Here is a 21,891-nt window from a genome sequence, read left to right as displayed (position 1 = left end):
GGGGCAGTCGTCTGAGCAGGAAGGCCCAGACTTTCCTCTGCACATACAGTTCCTCCAGCTCTTCCAGGGGTCCCAGGTCAGCCCAGAGAGATCAGCGTGTCCTGGGTCTTCCCTAGGGCCTCCAGGAGGCGTCTAAGAGGTGTCCAGGAGGCATCCGGAACAGATGCCCAAGCCACCTCAGCTCCTTCTCTCGACGAGGAGGAGCAGTGGCTCTACTCCGAGCTCCTCTCGTGTGACTAAGCTACTCACCCTGTCTCTAAGGGAGTGCCCAGCCACCCTGCAGAGGAAACTCATTTCAACCACTTGTATTTGTGATCTTTTTGTATTTTCTGTCATTATTCAAAGCTCATGACCATAGGTGAGGGGAGGAATGTAGATTGATTGGTAAATTGAGAGCTTCATCTTTCAGCTCAGCTTCCTCTTCACCACAAAGGTCCAACAGTGACCGCATCACTGCCGACCTCCTGTCAATCCGCTCTAGCGCAGAGTGCAGGTTGGTCTGTTGTTTGTCCACAGCAAGAGGGGCTCAGTGCAGTTCCCTCTGATGCCAGTGCAGCGCACTGAGCTTGAAACTTCGTGTATCTGGTAGTTTTGTTGGTCCTGATCCTTCTCTTTTCAGGACTTTTTAAATAGCATGAGTTCAACATGCTCGCACCCTCTGCTTACTGCTGCAGGTCCCCCTCTGGCTCTAGTGTGCTGCACCCTGCTGGCATCTGTTTCTATGCTAAAACCTTAGCCTTTCTGTGAGCTTAATTTTTTGTTTGTTTGATTTGGTGAGTCCAGAAAGCATGTTTTTAATGTTTATTTTGTGTAGAGTTAGTTTAGGGGTTGACAAAGGGGTAGAGGCAGCGTATATGGTACAGGATTGGCCTGTCCAGCGTTTAGACACGGTCTTTGTTTTACACTGGCTCACCATGGTCTTTTTCCTTTGTTACTTTGTTTTTTTGGCCATGGGTTTTGTTAAGTTTTTTTTTTTTTTGACAAAAAAAACAAGAGAACTTCATAAGAATTATCAGAAATGAAATGAAGTAAAAAGCAATAAAGAAATGTTGATCTCTTTAACTTGTTTGCTGTGTCCTTATTGAATATGTTCAGATCTACCCTTGGGTCATAACACATGTATGCATGTGGGAATGTCTGAAACATGAAACAGAACTGTTGTAAATATGTGTTTAAAGACCATGCTTTTAAATGTAAAGCCCAAAATAAATACACACAACTATCTCCACGTCAAAGTCTGTCACTGTGTCATAGGTGGCAGGCTTTTAAAAATGTATCAAAAACCACATTTCATTTGGTTTCCTGTGAGAGATGAACTCTGTGCTTGAACATCACTGCAGTGTCACACCACCGTTCATGATGGCTGGACATCTTTTACTTGTCGTCTTGATTAGTAAGTTAATTTATTGTTACTTGTTTTTATTTATGCTTCCTTTTGTCTACATTTTGTCTGTTATAACACAGGCCTACATGTACATTCCACTTTGTAAGAATTAGTCTTATATAAAAAGTAAGAAGTAATATTCACTGTGTGTACTTGTTGTTAACACCGACACTTCTAACGGTGAATTCTTTATTCTACAGCTGTGTGCTCTCAGACCAAGGGACAAGGTAAATTCAGCTCAACTCTTTAAATAGATAATATTATCTTTAACCTGAGTGATGTTTATTCTAATGTTTTCATATCATATGCAATAAAATGTATAACAGAACACACAGGAGCACTTTGTCAAAAAGAGAGTTTACATGGACATTACAGTTAGTTATATAATGTGAAATAAACTCTGTCAAATTATTAATTTGCAAAAAAGTATGTTTATACTGTATAAAATGTTTCTATTGGTCAACTAAAAACTCTCATTTAGATATCAGTTTTCTGGCAGATAAACTACATGTACTTCTCATTGGTACAAACTGCAAATATTTCAGTTTATACTTCAACACGTACTTTAAGTGTGTTACAGATTGTGTGATGCATGAACAACAGTGCACTGCTCTGCAAACTTTGTGTGTTTGTGCAATATCACACGTCTAATGAACCTAAAACCACACAGACCAGAGTGGGTCTGAATTTTTTCCACTGAAAGTTAATCACAGAGGTCACATTGACTTGATCTTAAAGTCACAAAACACAAACAACAGTCAGTGTACACCGGCGTCTATATGCAGGAGAGTGAATGACACAAAACAATTTCTTTTTGTATTTCTTTTTTTAATAATATTCTTTAACGTTTTGTCCAGTCACAGACCTGGAGGCTCCTAAACTGAGTGTGGACCCAAAGATCATCACAAAAACAGGATCAGTGCATCTGAACTGTCAGACTCCTGCTCCTGTGACTGACTGTTTCTACAGTTTTGGAAAAACTCCGGCTAAAAAACTGCCCTGTCGTCACAGTGTGAACGGAAGCACACTTTTGTCATTAGTGGGGAGAGACTCTCCTGGTGAAGTGAGCGTGACCTGTTTTTACCTCAGCCTCAGAGAGTCTCCACACAGTGAGAGGAAAGTCATCAGTGTACAAGGTAAAGCCTTATGTCCACAGGAGAAGTTTTTCTTGGGTGAATTGTAAAATTTACAAATGTCCTCCATTTTTAATCCTTTGACAATTTTCCATGTCTGTGAAAATGTCCACTCTATTTCAGCAAACTCATTTATCAACTAACTTTAGTCCTGTGTCAATGCTCATATCTGATTTGGTTTGTTTTCGTCCATGCGCTGAAAATAAGTTACCAGTGAAATAACGGTTGTTTGCGTGTGCAGGACCAGGTTGAGTTTGTAGAATGTGTATCTAGCCAGTATTTTTTGGACTTGATCTAAACTCTTGTAAAAGCAAATAACAAGTGAAACAAATTTGAAATAGAAGCAACACTAGTGACTTGAATTATTTAAAAGGGTTTTGTCAATATTTTAATCTGAAATACACAATTTCATAAAAACTAGTGAAACTGTTTATCCCAAGCAAATGTACACATGAAAAACACATCATGTGGTTTTATACATTAAGCATTTTACATATGTCCCTATGTGTAAAATATGCACATGATTATGTTTACATTCTCCTGGTTTTCAGACCTTGGCCCGCCCGTCTTGTCTGTGCATCCATCAGTGATCACAGAGTTTTCCACTGTGACCCTGTTCTGCCAGCAGGTAAACGTACATGTTAAATTTGCTTCTCAACTGCAAATTATGAAGTGTTTGGGTGTTTTGCAATGTGCTTTACAAATCAAAAGTATTATTTATTTAAACTGTAATATGTGTGTTTTCAGATAAAGTGAACTCACAGGACTCTTACCTCGGTAATCCGGTAAAAGGAGTTAATCTGATTAATTGAGAGCCTTTCCCATCATCCCAGTTTGTCTCGGCTAACTCGACCCACCCTTTGACCCTCTATCTTGTTTGTCTTTAAGCCATAAGTACATTTATCAATAAACTTCTTCTTCACACAGTGTTGTTGTTGGTGTGGTTTTTCCTAGTGAAATAACATTAATGTTCATGTAGCACCCATCTCCTGTATCAAAAGTATTAATGCAGGCATGTCCAAACTATGGCCCATGGGCCAAATGCGACCCTCAGACAAATTTTTCTTGACCCTCTGACTTCCACGTGAATTGGCCCAAATTACCTTGCATAAATGAAAAAAAATACTTTTTATTGCAAGTTTTTTGAAAATCTACCTTGATAAAGCCAATATTTAATACTTAGTGTGTGGTTTTGAGGCTCTTGAATGAATAAAGACTGATGGCTCATTCTAATGTGTTAAACATGCACATATTTCATTTATTCACTGTATTGAGCACCAGTCTACAGCCTTCGATCAGCCCTCTGCTTCATGTGTGTTTAGATATGTGGCCCTTGATGAAAAAAGTTTGGACACCTCTGTATTAATGCTTTGTTAATTCTTTCCCCCCTGGACGCCCACTAGGAACAACACATACATAAATGACTAGGACCACCCATAGAACATAACTGTATAAAAGAAAACAGACTTCCACGAGTGATTATAAATGATTTTCACACTCATGAACTTCATTGAAACACAGACATATTTGGTATCTCTGGAAACTTTAGACTCTGAACTCTTCATTTCTAGTAGTTTGTGTTTACATTGCGCTCTATGAGAAAAAACATGTCTCAGCCCAGGGGATTTTTTCCGCTGAAGTTCTAGAGAGTGACCACTACATCAACTGGAGGCAACTACAGGCAGCAACACCCTCCAGTTATTTTAATAGATCCATGGTCCATGTCCATGCACTTGTTCAAATGGCAGGCTACGTCAGTTCATGCAGAATTTATTGTTCAGGAGCAGCAGATGTGATGGAGTGAGACGACTGACATCCACAGCAGGGTCCAAACAGAGTGGTCTTGGTCCACTGTCGTTAGAAAATCTCTCTTTAGTATATTTATTCAAATAAAATCTTGATTTGCGTATCACATTTCTTTATGCAAAACAAACCATTTTGATTCACAAAATAAATACACTGAGTTCTGACTTAACTAATTTTGTGTCTCTTTTACCGGACTGGTTACATTATCTTCTGCTTCCTTTCACGTGCTTTTATAATGTTTTCAACTGTTTTGTACAGAGAATAACCCAAAATAAACACACACAACTACCACTGAAAATATGTGAGTCATTTTGCATCCTGTGTATTTAGGTGAACTTGTCAGTGCTCAGAAAAGTTCTGCTTTCACATACCTCAACTTGACTCCTCCAGCTCCACGTCACAGTCTGTCACTGTGTCATAGGTGGCAGTCTTTTAAAAATGAATAAAAAAACCACACTTAGTTTGGTTTCCTGTGAGAGATGAACTCTGTACTTGAACACCACTGCAGTGTCACACCACCGTTCACGATGGCTGGACATCTTTTACTTCTCGTCTTGATTAGTAAGTTAAATTATTGTTACATTTGTTTTATTTATACTTCCTTTTGTCTACATTTTGTCTGTTATAACACAGGCCTACATGTACATTCCACTTTGTAACAATTAGTCTTATATAAAATGTAAAAAGTCTTATATAAAAAGTAGGAAGTAATATTCACTGTGTGTACTTGTTGTTAACACCGACACTTCTAACGGTGAATTCTTTATTCTACAGCTGTGTGCTCTGAGACCAAGGGACAAGGTAAATTCAGCTTAACTCCTTTTTAAGATGACTTTAAATAGAATTATATCATCTTTAACTTGAGTGATGTTTATTCTAATGTTTTCATATCATGTGCAATAAAATGTATAACAGAACACACAGGAGCACTTTGTCAAAAAGGGAGTTTACATGGACATTATACTTATATAATGTGAAATAAAATCTGTCATATTACATAATGTCCAAAAAAGTATGTTTATACAAATATGATCAGCTCCATTAAAATGTTTCTATTGGTCAACTAAAAACTCTCATTTAGATATCAGTTTTCTGGCAGATAAACTACATGTACTTCTCATTGGTACAAACTGCAAATATTTCAGTTTATACTTCAACATGTACTTTAAGTGTGTTACAGATTGTGTGATGCATGAACAACAGTGCACTGCTCTGCAAACTTTGTGTGTTCGTGCAATATCACACGTCTAATGAACCTAAAACCACACAGACCAGAGTGGGTCTGAATTTTTTCCACTGAAAGTTAATCACAGACGGTCACATTGACTTGATCTTAAAGTCACAAAACACAAACAACAGTCAGTGTACACCGGCGTCTATATGCAGGAGAGTGAATGACACAAAAACAACTTGTATTTTTATTTTTAATAATATTCTTTAACGTTTTGTCCAGTCACAGACCTGGAGGCTCCTAAACTGAGTGTGGACCCAAAGATCATCACAAAAACAGGATCAGTGCATCTGAACTGTCAGACTCCTGCTCCTGTGACTGACTGTTTCTACAGTTTTGGAAAAACTCCGGCTAAAAAACTGCCCTGTCGTCACAGTGTGAACGGAAGCACACTTTTGTCATTAGTGGGGAGAGACTCTCCTGGTGAAGTGAGCGTGACCTGTTTTTACCTCAGCTCCAGAAAGTCTCCACACAGTGAGAGGAAAGTCATCAGTGTACAAGGTAAAGCCTTATGCCCACAGGAGAAGTTTTTCTTGGGTGAATTGTAAAATTTACAAATGTCCTCCATTTTTAATCCTTTGCCAATTTTCCATGTCTGTGAAAATGTCCACTCTATTTCAGCAAACTCATTTATCAACTAACTTTAGTCCTGTGTCAATGCTCATATCTGATTTGGTTTGTTTTCGTCCATGCGCTGAAAATAAGTTACCAGTGAAATAACGGTTGTTTGCGTGTGCAGGACCAGGTTGAGTTTGTAGAATGTGTATCTAGCCAGTATTTTTTGGACTTGATCTAAACTCTTGTAAAAGCAAATAACAAGTGAAACAAATTTGAAATAGAAGCAACACTAGTGACTTGAATTATTTAAAAGGGTTTTGTCAATATTTTAATCTGAAATACACAATTTCATAAAAACTAGTGAAACATGTCATGTGGTTTTATACATTAAGCATTTTACATATGTCCCTATGTGTAAAATATGCACATGATTATGTTTACATTGTCCTGGTTTTCAGACCTTGGCCCGCCCGTCTTGTCTGTGCATCCATCAGTGATCACAGAGTTTTCCACTGTGACCCTGTTCTGCCAGCCGCCCGTTTACGTCTCGACATCGCGCTGCTCTTTCTACTCTCTGACAGGACTGAAGTGGGAGGGGCCTTCATGTGTCCGGACTCTGAGAGGGTCTGATCTGATGAAGAACCAGCGCCCCCCGACTGAGCAGCAGCTCAAATGTTACTACTTTGAGAATGAAAACACAAGTCCATCTCCACACACAGCGACAAAATCAACAGTGACTGTTAAAGGTATGGTCTTTTATAATTCATGTACAACATGTAAAAACATGAAGCATTCAAAAAGAAAATTCACCCAGATCAAAGAATCACAGAGAATTCACTGAGAGACGATTATTGAAATGTATTCCAGGCAGAGGCCCACAGACCTGTGGTCAACAATCCATCACTCAGATGAGTAGATTAACATATAGTTTGGACAGAACCACATAACTTTTAATAAGACTTAGAACTATATATTTTGGCATGGATCACAATGTAATATGATTGTAAAAGAAATTTTAATTTAATTACATTTCACCGCTGATCCAAGAGGCTGAAGAACTGAAGAAATGTATTCACTCCAAAACTTTTGTCCAGTTGACAAAATCACATTTTTTAGGTTAAGAGAATTTTTTTTTATATGATGTTATTGCAGTTATATTGGTAAAATTACAGTAAAAAGTACTGCCTATGATCGTTCGGGCCAATTCAGGAAGAATCCTGAAGGCCACAGTTTGGACACCTGTGCATTTGATCATTAGATGCTGAAATGGTCAGTTTCCTTCTTCGTCTGCCGCCCCACAGAGGTTTGGTTTAAGGACGTGATTCATCAACATGAGTCAAAACAAGACAGACTCTTTCCCCAAGATACTCACACTCTGAGCCACACAGCAGCGATCTAACACAGCAACATATAATGAACTATTCATGAAACAGACACACACGACTAAATAATCAAATGTCAAAATGTGGAAGTGTGTTTTATTTTGTTTTTGCAGATCTGGCTCCTCCCACTTTGACCATGATGCCCTCTGTGATCACAGAGACAGACACTGTTACTCTCAGCTGTCAGCCTCCATCTTATGTCTCTGCTTCTATTTGTTATTTCTACACCACGAGTGGAAAATCTCTGCACGTCACAGACTGTGTCCAAACTCTGAGAGGATCTGATCTGCTGATGGTCACCCAAAGTCCTCCAACTGAAGTTCAGGTCCACTGTCTTTATGTAGTGCAGCTGGAATCTGCGACTTCAACATCTCCACACAGCAAAGAGACAAATGTCACTGTTCAAAGTGAGTTAGACCTACAGACCTGCCTGGTTTTCATGCACTCGTGTTTGTATTACAGGTACACTGTGTAACTTAGAGAAGGCAGATTGACGGGTGGATCGGTGGAGGGTTTACAGTGATGTGGTCATGTTTTTTGACTTTCGAGGTGAAGAAGGAGCTGGGTCAAAAGGAAAAGCCCTCGATTTAACACTCAATCTACATTCCATCTCTCCCCTATGGTCCGTGGTCCAAACCTGAGTTAGTCCTGGTTTAGATCTTTGTTCCTACTCTCATCTACAGACATGAGCTTTGGATAATGATTGAAAAGACAAGATTGTGGATACAAGTGGCTTGGTGCTCTTGTAGAGATAGGGTGAGGAGCTCAGTCACACGGGAAGAGCTTGGAGTGGAGGCGCTGCTCCTCCACGTGGAGAGAAGCTGCTGAGTTGGTTCGGGCATCTGTTCTGGGTGCCTCCTGGACTAGCCAGGATGGCACCACCTAGTGCCTCCGCTCAATTTCATTTCTCTCCAGCAACTAGGTCAACGATTCCCGAAGAAGTCGAGGATTTAAAGCTGGACCAAAGAGAATGTTTGGTGAATTTTATCAACGGGAAAGACGTTATTGCCCTTCTTCTTACAGAATTTGGGAAAATCTTAATATACCAGTTAGCCCCGTTAGTGGCGCATTACATACGTCTCGAACAAATAGCAGCGATTGGTTAAATGAAAGTACCCGCCTACCATTGAGCGAACGAATCCTAAGGCTGCGAGGTCAGACGGTTTGTATGAAGTGTAACAAAGTAAAACCGGTTGATGAATCCGACTGTCCTGGACCCCCCTTGGCGACGTGTTCCAGGCACATCCCTCCTGGAGAAGACTCAAGACACGCTGGAGGGACTGTTAGTATGCCTCACTAGAAAAGTTACACAGCGTACCTTTAATACAGCACTAGTTTGTGACATTTTATAAAGCCTTCACTGACCCACTAATTTTCTCTGGTATTAAAGTGGCAGTTGGACTAAGACAATAACTGAGCATTGTTTTGTCTCTAAAACTGAATCTTTTGCAGCAACCACCACCACAAAAACAACAACAACAACAACGTCACGTACAACTGCACATTTATTCAGCACTGAACCAACAACAAGCCAAGAGAAAACCACGAGCCAAAATCCAGTACAAAGTGAGACTGCGAAGGCTCCCGGCTCAGGTAAGCACGGACAAAACAAAAAACTGAACAAAATCACAAACTATTTACAATATGCACTGTCTATCTTTTCCAGAAAATTCATCTGCTACAAGTAAGTTTCTGTCTTATAATGTACGGCATGTTGAAAGTGTCTGAAAGAGTCATGTTGATGTTGTGTTAACAGAAAACCTCATTATGTGGCTGACGATTATCTTGACAGCCTGTGGGGCGACTGTGGGCTGTGTCATGCTGGTGGCGGCTTTTTTCTGCACAAAAAAGAGGAAGGGTGAGAAATTGGCATGAAACAACAATGGGCTTAATGTGTGAAATAGTTTTACAAACAAACGTGTCCTTTGGACTTTGGTATTCACAAATTAGTTGTCAACTGAAAATGTTGTTCTCCTGGAAGAACAAATTCCAAAAAACATCTTGACTTTAACACTGACGTTAAAGTTCATATATTACACAAAATTTACTGCTGTGAGATTTTTTTGTGTTGTTTCCTCATCAAAAACAGAACCAGAGTTGCGTTTTGTTTCATTCACACATGTTTGAGTGATCCTTTATTATTGGTCTGTACACCTCCCAAGCTCAAAATGCTTCACCTTTTTCCTTTAGGTCAGTAAATATGGGTAATTCCGGGGCAGAAATGATCTAAATTATTCCAGTGAAAGTGTATGGAGTTTAAAAACACAGTGGAGTGGACATGACATCACAAGGGGCTGTCTGTCTATATTTTGGGGTCGACTCCAGTTCCCTCTCCTCCCCGGTTGCTAGTCTTGTTGATCATGTCTGCTTTGTGTTTTTGTTGTACAGTATGTGCTGATGTCGCAGAGGGGTTTCTTTTTTCTTTATGTACTGTTTCCAGATCTTTAGTGAAAGATAATTATGTAGATAGCAATCTCAAAAGCGCTTTGTGTTGCATTTTTTGTATGAAAAACTTGTTTGATTGATTGACAAGGTGGAACAGTGTGTTTTGTGTTTGAGATAAGCAGGATTTGTGTGGTAAACGTGTGAAGGAAACAAAACACAACTCCAGGTACGAAACAACATTAATACATACATCAGAATAGATCAGGGATGGGCAAACTACGGCCCGGGGGCCATATGCGGCCCTTTAAACCTTTTAATCCGGCCCATTGAGGTGCGGCGGCTTCTGTTGGCCGCAATGCTTTATGGGAAAGTACTGACAGGAGTCATTTTTCAGGCGGTGTATTCGGACCATGAATGAGGTAGAAGTGTTAAAGACATAAGACTGCACTAATTCTGATCAAAGTGTGTTTAAATTAATCAACAGCAATACTCTTGACGTCTTGAAATATATGATATATGGACACATCCCAGATTAGCCTAGCATGGCTAGGTACTTCTGGTAGCTGTGGGCCAATACAGTCTGTGCAGCAGTCCAACTCTTCTCCCATGGGCACACATGCATGGAGTTCAGGCTTGTGTATAATGTGATCGCTCTGACCAATCAGAGCGAGAGGAGTGGAGCAGTAGCTAATGAATATTAAGTGTTTTTTAAGACAACTGAAGGATTTTGAGCGAGAAAAAGTTTATGATCTAAAAATAGGTAAAAATCACCAACAAATCAGATATTTTTGAAAGCTGTAGGTAGGTCCCTGTCAGACGAACACTATCTTAAATGGGTGCATTTTAGAACCTGGGCAGCTTGCCACTGGCTGTTCCATTAACATATCTCACAAGTGTTCATACTTCTCTGACTGATTAACATGTCAGGAGGTACTACTTCATACATAAAACATCATCATACAAAACAGTTAGTGTTTTTGCTCCATGTGTCATATTCCTCCAGATGAAAATAGAGCAGCACTGAGAATTAATTTGAACACACTCTGACTAAAATTAGTGCAGTTTTATGTCTTGAACTCTTCTACCTCATTCATGGTCCGAATACACCGCCTGAAAAATGACTCCTGTCAATACTTTCCCATAAAGCATTGCGGCCAACAGAAGCCGCCGCACCTCAATGTATATATAGTGCGCCGTCTACTGGGAAACGCCGGAAATGCAGGAAAAATAAAACATTAACAAGGTTTATTATTATTATTTATTCAAGTTCGGCTGGCTGGATTAAAAGGTTTAAAGGGCCACATATGGCCCCCGGGCCGTAGTTTGCCCATACCTGGTCTAAGTGCTTGGGACACATGTTTGCCTTTGGTGTGCAGTGGGGAAGACCTCATTTCACTTTTCATGAGTTCTGAAACTTACATGTCTAAAAGTTGCAGCACATAGTGCAGAATACGTCCTACATGAGAGTAAATACGAGTGCAATGGAGCCGGGCTCTGAACACGTCATGTCCCGTCTTCTGTCCGGCCCTTCAGTCAAATTTTAGAACCCTATGTGGCCCCCAAGCCAAAAAGTTTGCCCACCCCTGGAATAGACATAATTTGGGCTCTTTAATGAGTGGTGTGGGAGTTTCTAAGTTTCTTCTTAAAGTGGAACAGATGAACAAGTAAAAATTCACACGAGGCCCATTGTTTTCATTGTTTTGTGGTATTTAAGCAGATCTTAAACGTGCAATATGTAAGGTTTTGGTTGGAGGTCCATCACCTGCTTGTTTCTATGAATATGTCATTGCTCTGTCTAGAATATTCCACAGTATGAGAGGTGGTTTTAACCCTACCAGACCGGCGAATATGTTTTATAGAACCACACACTACTTTCCAACCATAAAAGATAGAAACATACTTTTTTTTCCCTTTGAAAACATATTTCTTACATTATCCTATGTCACACATGCTGCATGATGACGTTGAGAAAACAAGTGTCTAATAGGAACTTAGTTTTTCCCCAAACACATGCACTCCGTCCATTTTGATCGGCCCAAATTTTGCCAAAAAGTGTAGTGAGTCAAGATGATCAACTGCTCTGAGCGTCTGTGTTTGTAACAACTGAAAAAGCCACTTTAAGTGCAGTTATTTATCAAATAAATGGAAAATTACGCATCTTGGTCTGTGTAATTGTGCATCCCTAAGGTTTATTTTACTCAAAATCCAAATCCAAATGTAATAAACACCATGGAAATGCATGAAGTGATGTGGTTCTGTGCCCTGGATCTGACACCAGCTGCTTCCCTGACTGACATCAGGAAAGTCATAGGGCCACTGCACTTTTTTGTTTTATTCTGAGGCAATAAGGATATTTTTAGTTTACTTACAGACTTGATAGTTTGCACTGTTGTAGCTAAGGCCCTAAATGAAGCATTTTTTTTTTTATGTCCAAAAAGTTGTTTATACATGCTTGCTGTGCGTTTTGTATGAAAAAGTTTTATTTCCATTTTATTTTTTCATTTATGGTTTTTATTACAGCCACATGACACAACTACAGCAGCAGACTGTGAAATAACAGGTTGTACTGAAAAAAAAAAAAAAAAAAAGATGTATAACACTTCATTAGGGGGTAAAAGAGGGAGTTTTAATTGCAAAATTAATTTTAAAAAATCCAGATGAGGACAAATGTGCTAAAAATGCCTTTAGGTCTGGAAGGGTTAAAGCTCATTCTGACTGTGAGCGGGGTCGCCTCTCCGCAGATCTGACCTGTAACTTGGTCTGATTTGAAAATGAAAGTATGAAAGTAGAAAAGTTTAATACCACACTGTGAAACATTCCAGACAAAAGCAATAACATTTTCACGGAGAAAAGCGTTTGACAGACCCTCCATGAGAAAAGTCACACAATTACAATCTCTTTTTTAATATTTGTGTTTTTGTTGAAGATAAAGTGAAGTCGCAGGACTCTTACCACTGTGAACAGGTGAGCAGTACAACAATTTACATGACCTTGTGGTTCACACGTTGAACCATGTCTGATCGTGTTTGTTATATTTGTAATGCAGCCGCTCTCTGGTGAAAATAACCTGCGTGGCACTGAACCAGAACACGCTGCTAACTGTGAGCTTCTGTTTATATTTACGTATATAGGTTGTTTCAGTATATGTGATCTATTACCGGACTAAACGACCTTTCATTTGGTTTGCAGCAGCGTCTGTGTCTGTAAATCAACCCAACGTGCAACCTGATGATGAGGCAAGGAACCTTTCTTTCACATTTGTTTTTTTGTTTTTTGTTTTTCCATCATGCAGAAAATACCAGTTGCAGTGTTTTGTTTATATTCCATTGCATGTTCAAGTAATCCTGCAAATTTACTCTCTTCAAGGCTGAAAAAAATAGCAACTTTTACATGTTTTGCAATCATCTGGGCCCTATACATGAGTTTTATTTGTTCTACTTCAGAAAATACTGTTACATCATCCAATTATTGCATCTTTAGGGATACATAAAGTGTTATTAAATTGAACTGAGAGTAGTTATATGTTAAACTAAATCAAGTTGCCGATGAAATTTAAAAACATTTCATATTATTATTTTACTTCTATGTGGTGTTAACTGCTAACACATAACATATTTATATCACCATGTTAGCTTTTATTGTTTTGAAAATGGTATATTTACCATAAACTGTGTATTATATGGAGTCAAAATAGACTCATAACACACACGATAAAATATGCGTAGATATTAACTGTGAGCAAGCAAATTATCTCTGTGCACAAGGAGGAATCTGTGACCTGTGCACAAAACAACCACTGGGTGGGTGGGGGGTAGGTCTCAGTCCCGGTCTGTCTCGGTCCTGGTCTGGTCCGAGTTTCAGTCCCGGTCTCAGTCCTGATCACCCGACAGTCACCCAGACACCTCCGGCCCCGCCTGACACTCGGTCCTGTTTTAGTCCTGCTTTAGACTTGGTTTAGTCCTGTTTTAGTCCTGTTTTAGTTCTGGTTTTGTCCTGGTTTAGTTCCTGGTTTTAGTTCCTGTTTTAATTCTGGTTTAGTTCTGGTTTAGTTCTGGTTTATTCCTGGTTTAGTCCTGGTTCAGTCCGTATGCGGCGCAAAAGTCCGGCATCTCAGTTTAAGTCACGAAAACGACCTTTATCCGTTTTTTCCATTATTTATTTAAACACAAAATCGAAAACTGAAAAAACTAATCATTATCCGTTTTTGTTCCTTTTTGGTTCTGGAGACAAATAATGAAGAAAATAGTTGTTTTTTTTTCATTTTCTTATTCTTAGTTTTATTTTGAAAAACAAATTAACAAATAATACATGGATTCAGAAATCCACCTCGTTCATGAGTGAACAGAAAACAACTTCGAGAGAGCTGAAATGAACTTTGTGTGAGCAGAAATGAGCTCTGTGAGAGCTCGTTGGCTTTTCGAGGGTTCGTCTAACCCCCAGTGGTTGTTTGTGCGCAGGTCACAGATTATCAGATTTTCTCGCTTGTGAAATAATACAATATGCCCACAATATACATGTTTTATGGGGCTATTTTGACACCATCGTATCATGTTTTATAAGTTTTCACCTGTGAGTCTTCCCTCCCTTTGCTCTCCGTTCTAAGTCACTCCCCCTTCACAGCGCATCATACAAAATCAAACTTTTGTATATTTATGGAGAATTGTCGTGCGGATGCGTGGGTGACGTAGGCTTGTGGGCAGAGCACTGGACAGAATCTTACAGCTAATCATCAGGAGAGTTCAAATATAGAGATCACTAAATTACTGAAACATGCATGGATGATGTTTAAGACCTCTTCAGGTGTGTTTTTAATGAGGGAAAAACAGCTAAAAACACAGTTGCATAATTTTTTTCAATCATGGAGAAGGAAGAAAAGGCCCTGAAATATAATCATCTTTGCTTACGGTTTAAAATCGAGCCAACATACAAATCATAAAGCAAGAAATATTATTGTTAAAGTTCAAAAAGTAGCTCATGATGTCCTGGTCACCTTTAAACTTTTTCTCCATGCACACCATTAAAGCCTGATTTGATTCTTGGATCTTCTTTTTTCATAGGCGGATCCGTATCACCCGTACGCTTCTATTCCCGATGAAAACTACTCCAGTCCAAAGAACAACTTCCAGTACAGTTTTCTGCAGATGCACAACCACTGAAGTCAAACTGTGAGCTCAGCTGATAGAGCGTCTGTCCACTGATCAGAAGGTCGGAGGTGTGCGATTCCGGCTCTCACAGATGAATGCTGTTGTTGTGTCCTTGGGCAAGAAACTCAACTCACTTTGCATCTGCATTCACTGGTGTTTGAATGTGCGTGTGAGTGGTTCCTTAATGTAAAACGCTTTGAGTGCCTTGAAGATGGAAAAGCGCTGGATAAAAATGTGACCATTTACTTTGAATTTTTACAAACTGCGCTGTGATCTTATAGAGACATTATCAGATGACGTCACTTTGTGCTTTACTGCGCATGTCTCCTGCAAAAAGAGCCGCTGTCCTGTTAAAAGGCCCATTTCATGCAAAATAACTCGTTTCACATTGTATCTTCTGCACATATACAAGCACAATTTGGGTTTTAGAACATTCATTACAGAATAGTTATGACATCTTACTGATTTCTTGGAGGGGGGCGGGTGCGAAGCGCTTTCTGCTACGTCAAACGCATCATAGTTGTAGCAGCTTTAGTTCGTTGTCACGTGGGAGACTGGCAGAAATACGTTGCAATTTGTTAAAAAAAAACACCAAATCAATTTTAAAAACCACTTCGGCGACAAATACAAGGCCCACACATCAGTCTTAGAAGGTAGAAAGCTCTGAAAAGTTGATTTTGCATGAGATGGGCTCTTTAAGGCCTGTTTACACAAGAACGCTTACAGGTAAAAACGGCCAAGTATTTTATCGGCCATGCCTTTCATTTAGACGGTGACAGGGTTTTTGGGGCTTAAAAACACAAAAAAACTGAAATCACCGTAGCGTTTCCGTCTACACTGCCCAAGACGCAAAACTCTGGTCAGATCTGCTCACGTCGCGTACACGTTTACGTCAAATACATCACCACCGAGCGTCACCACCGAGCCACCTGGCATGTATACACAATCGAATTCCACATCATATGCACGCAGATTTAATTCCGGCAACACTCGTCGAAACGTGGAATAAAAAGTGAAGACCCGTCACCACTTTTGTATCTTCTGTCCAGACCTTCATCATATAAACGTAGCCTCAGTGTCTTGTAGGATTTCTGCAAATTTCAGTCTCTCCGGGGGGGGGATAGGTGTATGGATCAGGTATGAGTGAATGTCCGGCTACTGAAGTTTGAGACGTTTCTTGTCGTCATTTACACACTCATCTGCATTTAACTTATTTCATCATCAGAGTGATAAACTGTTTTAGTGCACTGACAACATCGGTAGGTAACGTTACAACTTCACATTGATCACACAGACAGTGGCGCTTTCTGAGCACACATCTACTCTGTTGATAAACAAATAATCTGTCTGTACATAGGCTGATACCTTAATAGACTCTGTGCACAACATGTTAAACACTTTGCACATGCCAAAAAAAATAAAATAAATACTAGAGCAGGGGTCCCCAACCTTCGGGCCGTGGACCAGTACCAGGCTGTGGGTCGTTTGGTACCAGTGTCGAAAAAGCGTGAACCTCCCCTCCCATACGCCTGTGCGCCGTGTCTTCTCCTGTACTCTGCGTGAACCACGTCTCTAAACCAGAACCAAAACCAGGACTAAACCAGAACTAAACAAGGTCTAAACTATGTCTTAAACCAGAAGTAAAACAGGATTTAACGACTAAACAATGCCGTGTGGACCGCGCACTGCGTCCCCCACTCAGTCCGTGAAACATTGTCGGACATAAAACCCTTCTGTGGCACAAAAAGTTTGGGGACCACTGTAATAGAGCACACTTCTGTTTTTAGAAAGGTATGTCTTTGTGTGTCAGTGCTCATGCTAACTTTTATCAAAATGCCAAATCTAACATAATAAAAAACTTCCTGATTATTTTTAGGTGTAAGGATGTGTCAGATGAAGAAAAAAAAAGCTAGAGCACTTCACTGGGTCTTAAAAGAGTAAAAAATAGCAGTACAGGTGTTCTACGAGGGTTAAAACAGTGGTCTTTGAACAGAAAATTATCCTTACTGGAAAATGTAAGAATGGGTAAGGTACAAACCCAAGGCACTCCGAGTGAATATATTAAAAGTCTTTTATTACACGAAGGGACCATCTCGCTGGTCGAAACGCGTTGGCGTCTCTTCATGTAAAAAAGGACTTTTAATATATTCAGTCTGAGTTCCTCGGGTTTGTACCTTACCCATTCTTACTTTTTCCAGTGAGGGTAATTTTCTTTTCAATGAGGTGTAAAGATGTATTAGGGTCAAAATATTGGCATTAGCACAGCACAGAAGCATAAAGACGTCCCTTTGTAAACACAGAACTGTCCTCCAGTGAATTTTTGCATGTTTCTGCAAAAATCTCACATGTCAGCCCACCTCTTTCTTAATGTTTATTCCCCAAAACTGAACTGACTCTTTGGGTGTCAGTTTTAATACTCTTGTATTCAGAACTCCTGATTCTGTATTAGAATATAAGTGTATACATTAGATAAAGTGCATAAAAAGAAGAATGAGAATGTCTTTTCTTTGCTGTATTCCACTCGCTTTGCCCTATCACACCTACAATACATATTTAAAGTCATATTGTGTAACATTTCAGGCTGAGTATCTCCATGAAGATAAGCAGATGTGCAGATGTAAACCTTTTAAAATGTCATGTATTTTAGAACATATTTGTAGAGGTGTAAACTACATCATTTCTATCTCATTTCCAATAAAAACAAATCAAAATCAAAATACTTTGTCGTTTGCTTTTGTCATTATTGAAGCTTTTAAGATCATTGTGTTCAAATTGTGTTCTGAGTTGGATTGTGAAGATGTATTTGCAAATCTAAACATTTCATCTCGTGACACGCCCACGACTAATTTAACCACCTCACACACGCTTTGCTGTGAAACGAGAGCACGAACTATTTTGAACTCAGCGTTAGAGGCTTTATTTGAGTCATCATGTGCGCGTGGTCAAACCCACAGAGCTGCAACTAAACTTTTAATAATAATGTAGACCTCTGTAAATTAAAATCACATGGTTTCTGTTTTACGTGAGCTGAGGTGAGGTGAGGTGAGTGTGACACAGAACAGTCTAAAGTCGAGTGCATCAAGGACGGACCTCTTGAATTCATCGTCTTTTTACGTGAGTCTGACTTATTTTGTTCATGATACTCATTTAATTTATGAAAAAGTATAGATATTTTTAAGAAGTAGATCATGATAATAGAGCGCAATTAAGATCCTCAGTGCAGTAGTGTAAATGTGAAGATAAGACAAGATTATATACTGCAAATAACAATATCTAGGTAAGTTAATATGACTTAAATTAAGTCATTAATTTAATTTCATTTTTCATGACTTACTTTATTTGAGTCGATTCAATTTGACAAGTAAAATGATCTACCAATGGAGCAAGTGTGTTTTTCTTTATTCAAGCAACATTACATTTGATTTCTTAATTTAAGCACAAAACGTTGTTGTTTTTCTTAAGTGTAGCAAGATGTATTTTCATGTTTTAAGGACAAAAAGTCTTGTTCCATTGGCAGATCATTTTTAGCCGGTTTCATTTCGTAGAAACCATGTGACCTTGCAGCATTAAGATTCGTTCGCTCGACAGTAGGTGGGTACTTTTTTTCATATGACATATGTAATGCACCGCTGACTTTCCCCTTAAACTTTTCCCAAATCCCGTAGGAAGAAGAACAATAACGTCTTTCCCCTTGATAAAATTCACCAAACATTCTCTATGTTTCAGCTTTAACCTTCACGCTCTCCTCGGGGTCACATTGACCCAAAGAAGAATTTATTTGAAAATACATTTTTGGGTCTGATTGACCAACCCCAAGAGAGTGTGAAAGAAAAAAAAAAATAATTCTTTGGGTCAGTGTGACTGACCCCGAAGGAGAGTGTGAGGGTTAAATCCTCGATCTTGGAATCGTTGCCAACTCTGAATGTCTGGCTCTTCTCTGATTGGCTGGTGCCCGAACTCACACTTCTGGGGTTCTTGAAAACCGTCTAGTGTATTCTGATTCCTGATCTAGTCACTAGAGAGAAATGAAATTGAGCGGAGGCACGAGGTGGCACTAACCTGGCCTAGATCATTTTACTTGTCAAGTGAAATTTACTCAAATCATGATAAAAGGTTCAGGTAAACTTAACTTGGCTGGATTTCTGTTTTTGCAGTGTATTTCCTTTTTTCTTTCTTACTTTTTGATCTACTGTAGTCAATTTTGAGAGAATTGTATCCTGGGCTCATAATGCAGGACCTTTGCTTGACCAAAACAAAGTACTGTATATGTGACTGTCACTTTTGTTTACTTGTTACGCAAAAGTAGGATTTAATTTGTGTGTTATACTTATGCATTTATGTTTTTCTATCCATGTTTTATACATTAGTGTCTGAATAAAACGTTCATTGCTTCAGTTTGCTCTATTTTCAGTCATATATAAACAGTATTTCAGACAGACGCTGTGAACAGTGGACAATTCTTTCCATTAAAGATAAAAAAAAAAACATGTCAACATTATTGTGTACAGCTGTTCTTCAGGATTACTAATAGCTACCAGGTTAAAATTATTATTACATTTTTTGGACTATAAGTCGTACTTTTTTTTCATGGTTATTAATTATTATTTTTGCGGAAATTATGATGTAATGATCTGAAGCTGTGGAAAAGTCTGTATTATTATATAAAATATGAATCAAAAGCAAGGTATTAAAGACTGACACAGACTTTTCCACAGCCTCACGTCGTTTATCTTCACTAGTTACGCAGAGTTTTGCCGTCAGCTGAGCGGAAATGACAACATACAATTTCCATAAAAATTATTTTAGAAATACACAAAGCAGCACAAATGAAATACAAATGTTTCGTATAACTTTCTGCCTATTTTGAGGCTATTTAACATTTTCAGAGGCTGGATGACGCCATCGGACGAAAATAAAACTGATAATATCATGAAAGCACAAATGAAACTTTTTGCAGCACAAAGGAATGACAACATTTTGGACATTTTAGAGCATTTTGAAGCTTCCTGTTGGGTGGCTGACCCCAATTTGACCCATAAAAGAATCATTAATATCTCCAAATCTAAAGCAGCACAAACAAAACTTTTTGTAGCACAAACAATTGACAGTTCTGCTCAAACATCATCAGTGCACCAGACACCACAGTCACAGTGAAACACAGAAAGACCCTTCACACACAAATCATTTCCTCCTCCATTTGCTCAGTTCATCATTTAGGTACAAACTTGATGTTACAGTTGATGCTGATGCAACATTCACATTGTTTAACAGGAGAACTGGTCAGGAGAGTTTGTGAGTTAAACATGTGAGAATGAAACAAAACACAACAAGTTTTTATTTATATAGCACTTTTCACAGACATATGTCACAAAGATGCTTCACAGAGCATTATTCAGTCACTCCAGACCCGGTGATGGTAAGATACTATTGTCACTCTGACCACCACCATCACTCACACACACTCCACTTTCTGACTAGGCAATATGGGTGAAGTGTTTTCCCTAAGGACACAATGACAGTTTTTTGTGACTGGCGCCTCCTGTGGCTCCTAAGTTTCCCAGTGTCTCCCATCCAAGAACTAACCAGGCTCGGCCTTTTGAGCTTCTGAGATCTGACGGGATCAGGCTTTGACAAGCTGGTATGGCCACAACTGCAGGTCTGTTTTTGATGAGGGAACTATTATTATTATTATTATTATTATTATTATTATTATTATTATTATTATTATATTATTATTATTATTATTATTATTATTATTATTATTATTATTATTATCAGAAAATAGAGCATTAGGGCCTTTAAGGACCAGGTGCAAACACACCAGTTGTACAAATAACAATACTTGTGTATTTCTTGCTCATATACGCAAGTAATGGAACAGTCGGAAGTTCAGCTTCAGAACCTTCATCAAATTACATTAAAAGTTATAGTCACCAGTCTATACTCACCGTCTTTTTGTGAGAATATTTCTTCCACATCTGTTGCACAATATGTGTATCTATACACAACAGAAAAAGCAAGTGCAAGGCTGGTGCACTTTCCTCTGCAAATGACTTAGCCATTTTCAAAATGTCACTGTGCACATATTAAATGTAGTTATAAGGGCTACAGTCAACTAAAGAAATTAATGCTGGACTGAAGAAATCCTGCCTAGGGGGCGTGGCAAAATCTCTCAAAACTATCTCTATATGCTACAACTGCATGATACTTGATGCAAAAACAACAATTTATACAAAAAAATAAAAATACTAGAAAACAATGTATTTATATGAAGTCAGACTAAACTCGTGAGTGTTTTTGAGTTTAATATCACTTTTTACATACATACCAAACAGCTTCAGTTAAAACACCATTGATCGGTTAATAGTTTTGAGATGTGTATTTCATGGTTTGTCTCGTCCTCTCACAGACTTGGGTTTTTCCTCTTTGACTCTAATACAACCAGTGATCACAGAAAAAGGCTGAGTATTTCTGCACCATTCTCGAGCCTGTGTCTCTGTGCATTTTTTCCATAACAAATGGACAAAGTTTGGATAACGCCTCATGTCTCCAGACTGTGAGAGGCTCTGATCTGCTGATGATGAACCAGAGTCCTCCTGCTGAAGTCTAGATACAGTGTTTTTATGTTTTTCAGGAGAAGACTGTTGTTTTTGTTTGGTTTTACATCTCTGCCCAGTGACCCAAGAGCTGTCAATATTGAGAGTAAGTATAATAGTACGCTTTAGTCTGTATAGATGATCATTTACAATCTTTTTTTTTTTAAGTTGACTAATCACAATTATAACAATTCTCTACCTCAACTTTGTCGACTTTGTCAACTGTTGTCGATGTGGCCGCTCATATCTGTGATGACTAGGTCCCCGATGCC

General features: G+C 38.9%; 1 protein-coding gene across 1 annotated transcript; it reads left to right on the top strand.

Moving 5' to 3' along the window:
- The first annotated feature begins 4,770 nt into the window (after positions 1–4,770).
- LOC129411523 (mucin-5AC) lies at positions 4,771–15,368 on the top strand. The gene is made up of 12 exons (XM_055162596.1): positions 4,771–4,884; positions 5,098–5,124; positions 5,777–6,055; positions 6,571–6,858; positions 7,608–7,901; positions 8,947–9,087; positions 9,161–9,178; positions 9,251–9,352; positions 12,806–12,843; positions 12,926–12,980; positions 13,069–13,115; positions 14,937–15,368. Exons 1-12 carry the CDS (start codon positions 4,803–4,805, stop codon positions 15,033–15,035), a joined length of 1,470 nt encoding a protein of 489 aa, XP_055018571.1. The 5' UTR covers positions 4,771–4,802; the 3' UTR covers positions 15,036–15,368.
- Positions 15,369–21,891: the final 6,523 nt, after the last annotated feature.

The sequence above is a fragment of the Boleophthalmus pectinirostris genome, unplaced genomic scaffold, assembly GCF_026225935.1.
Source record: "Boleophthalmus pectinirostris isolate CB_2022bp ecotype Guang Dong unplaced genomic scaffold, ASM2622593v1 HiC_scaffold_5, whole genome shotgun sequence".
NCBI classification, from domain to species: Eukaryota; Metazoa; Chordata; class Actinopteri; order Gobiiformes; family Gobiidae; genus Boleophthalmus; species Boleophthalmus pectinirostris.
The sequence above is the reverse complement of the archived record's forward strand: the minus strand, read 5'-3'. Positions and strand labels throughout refer to the sequence as shown.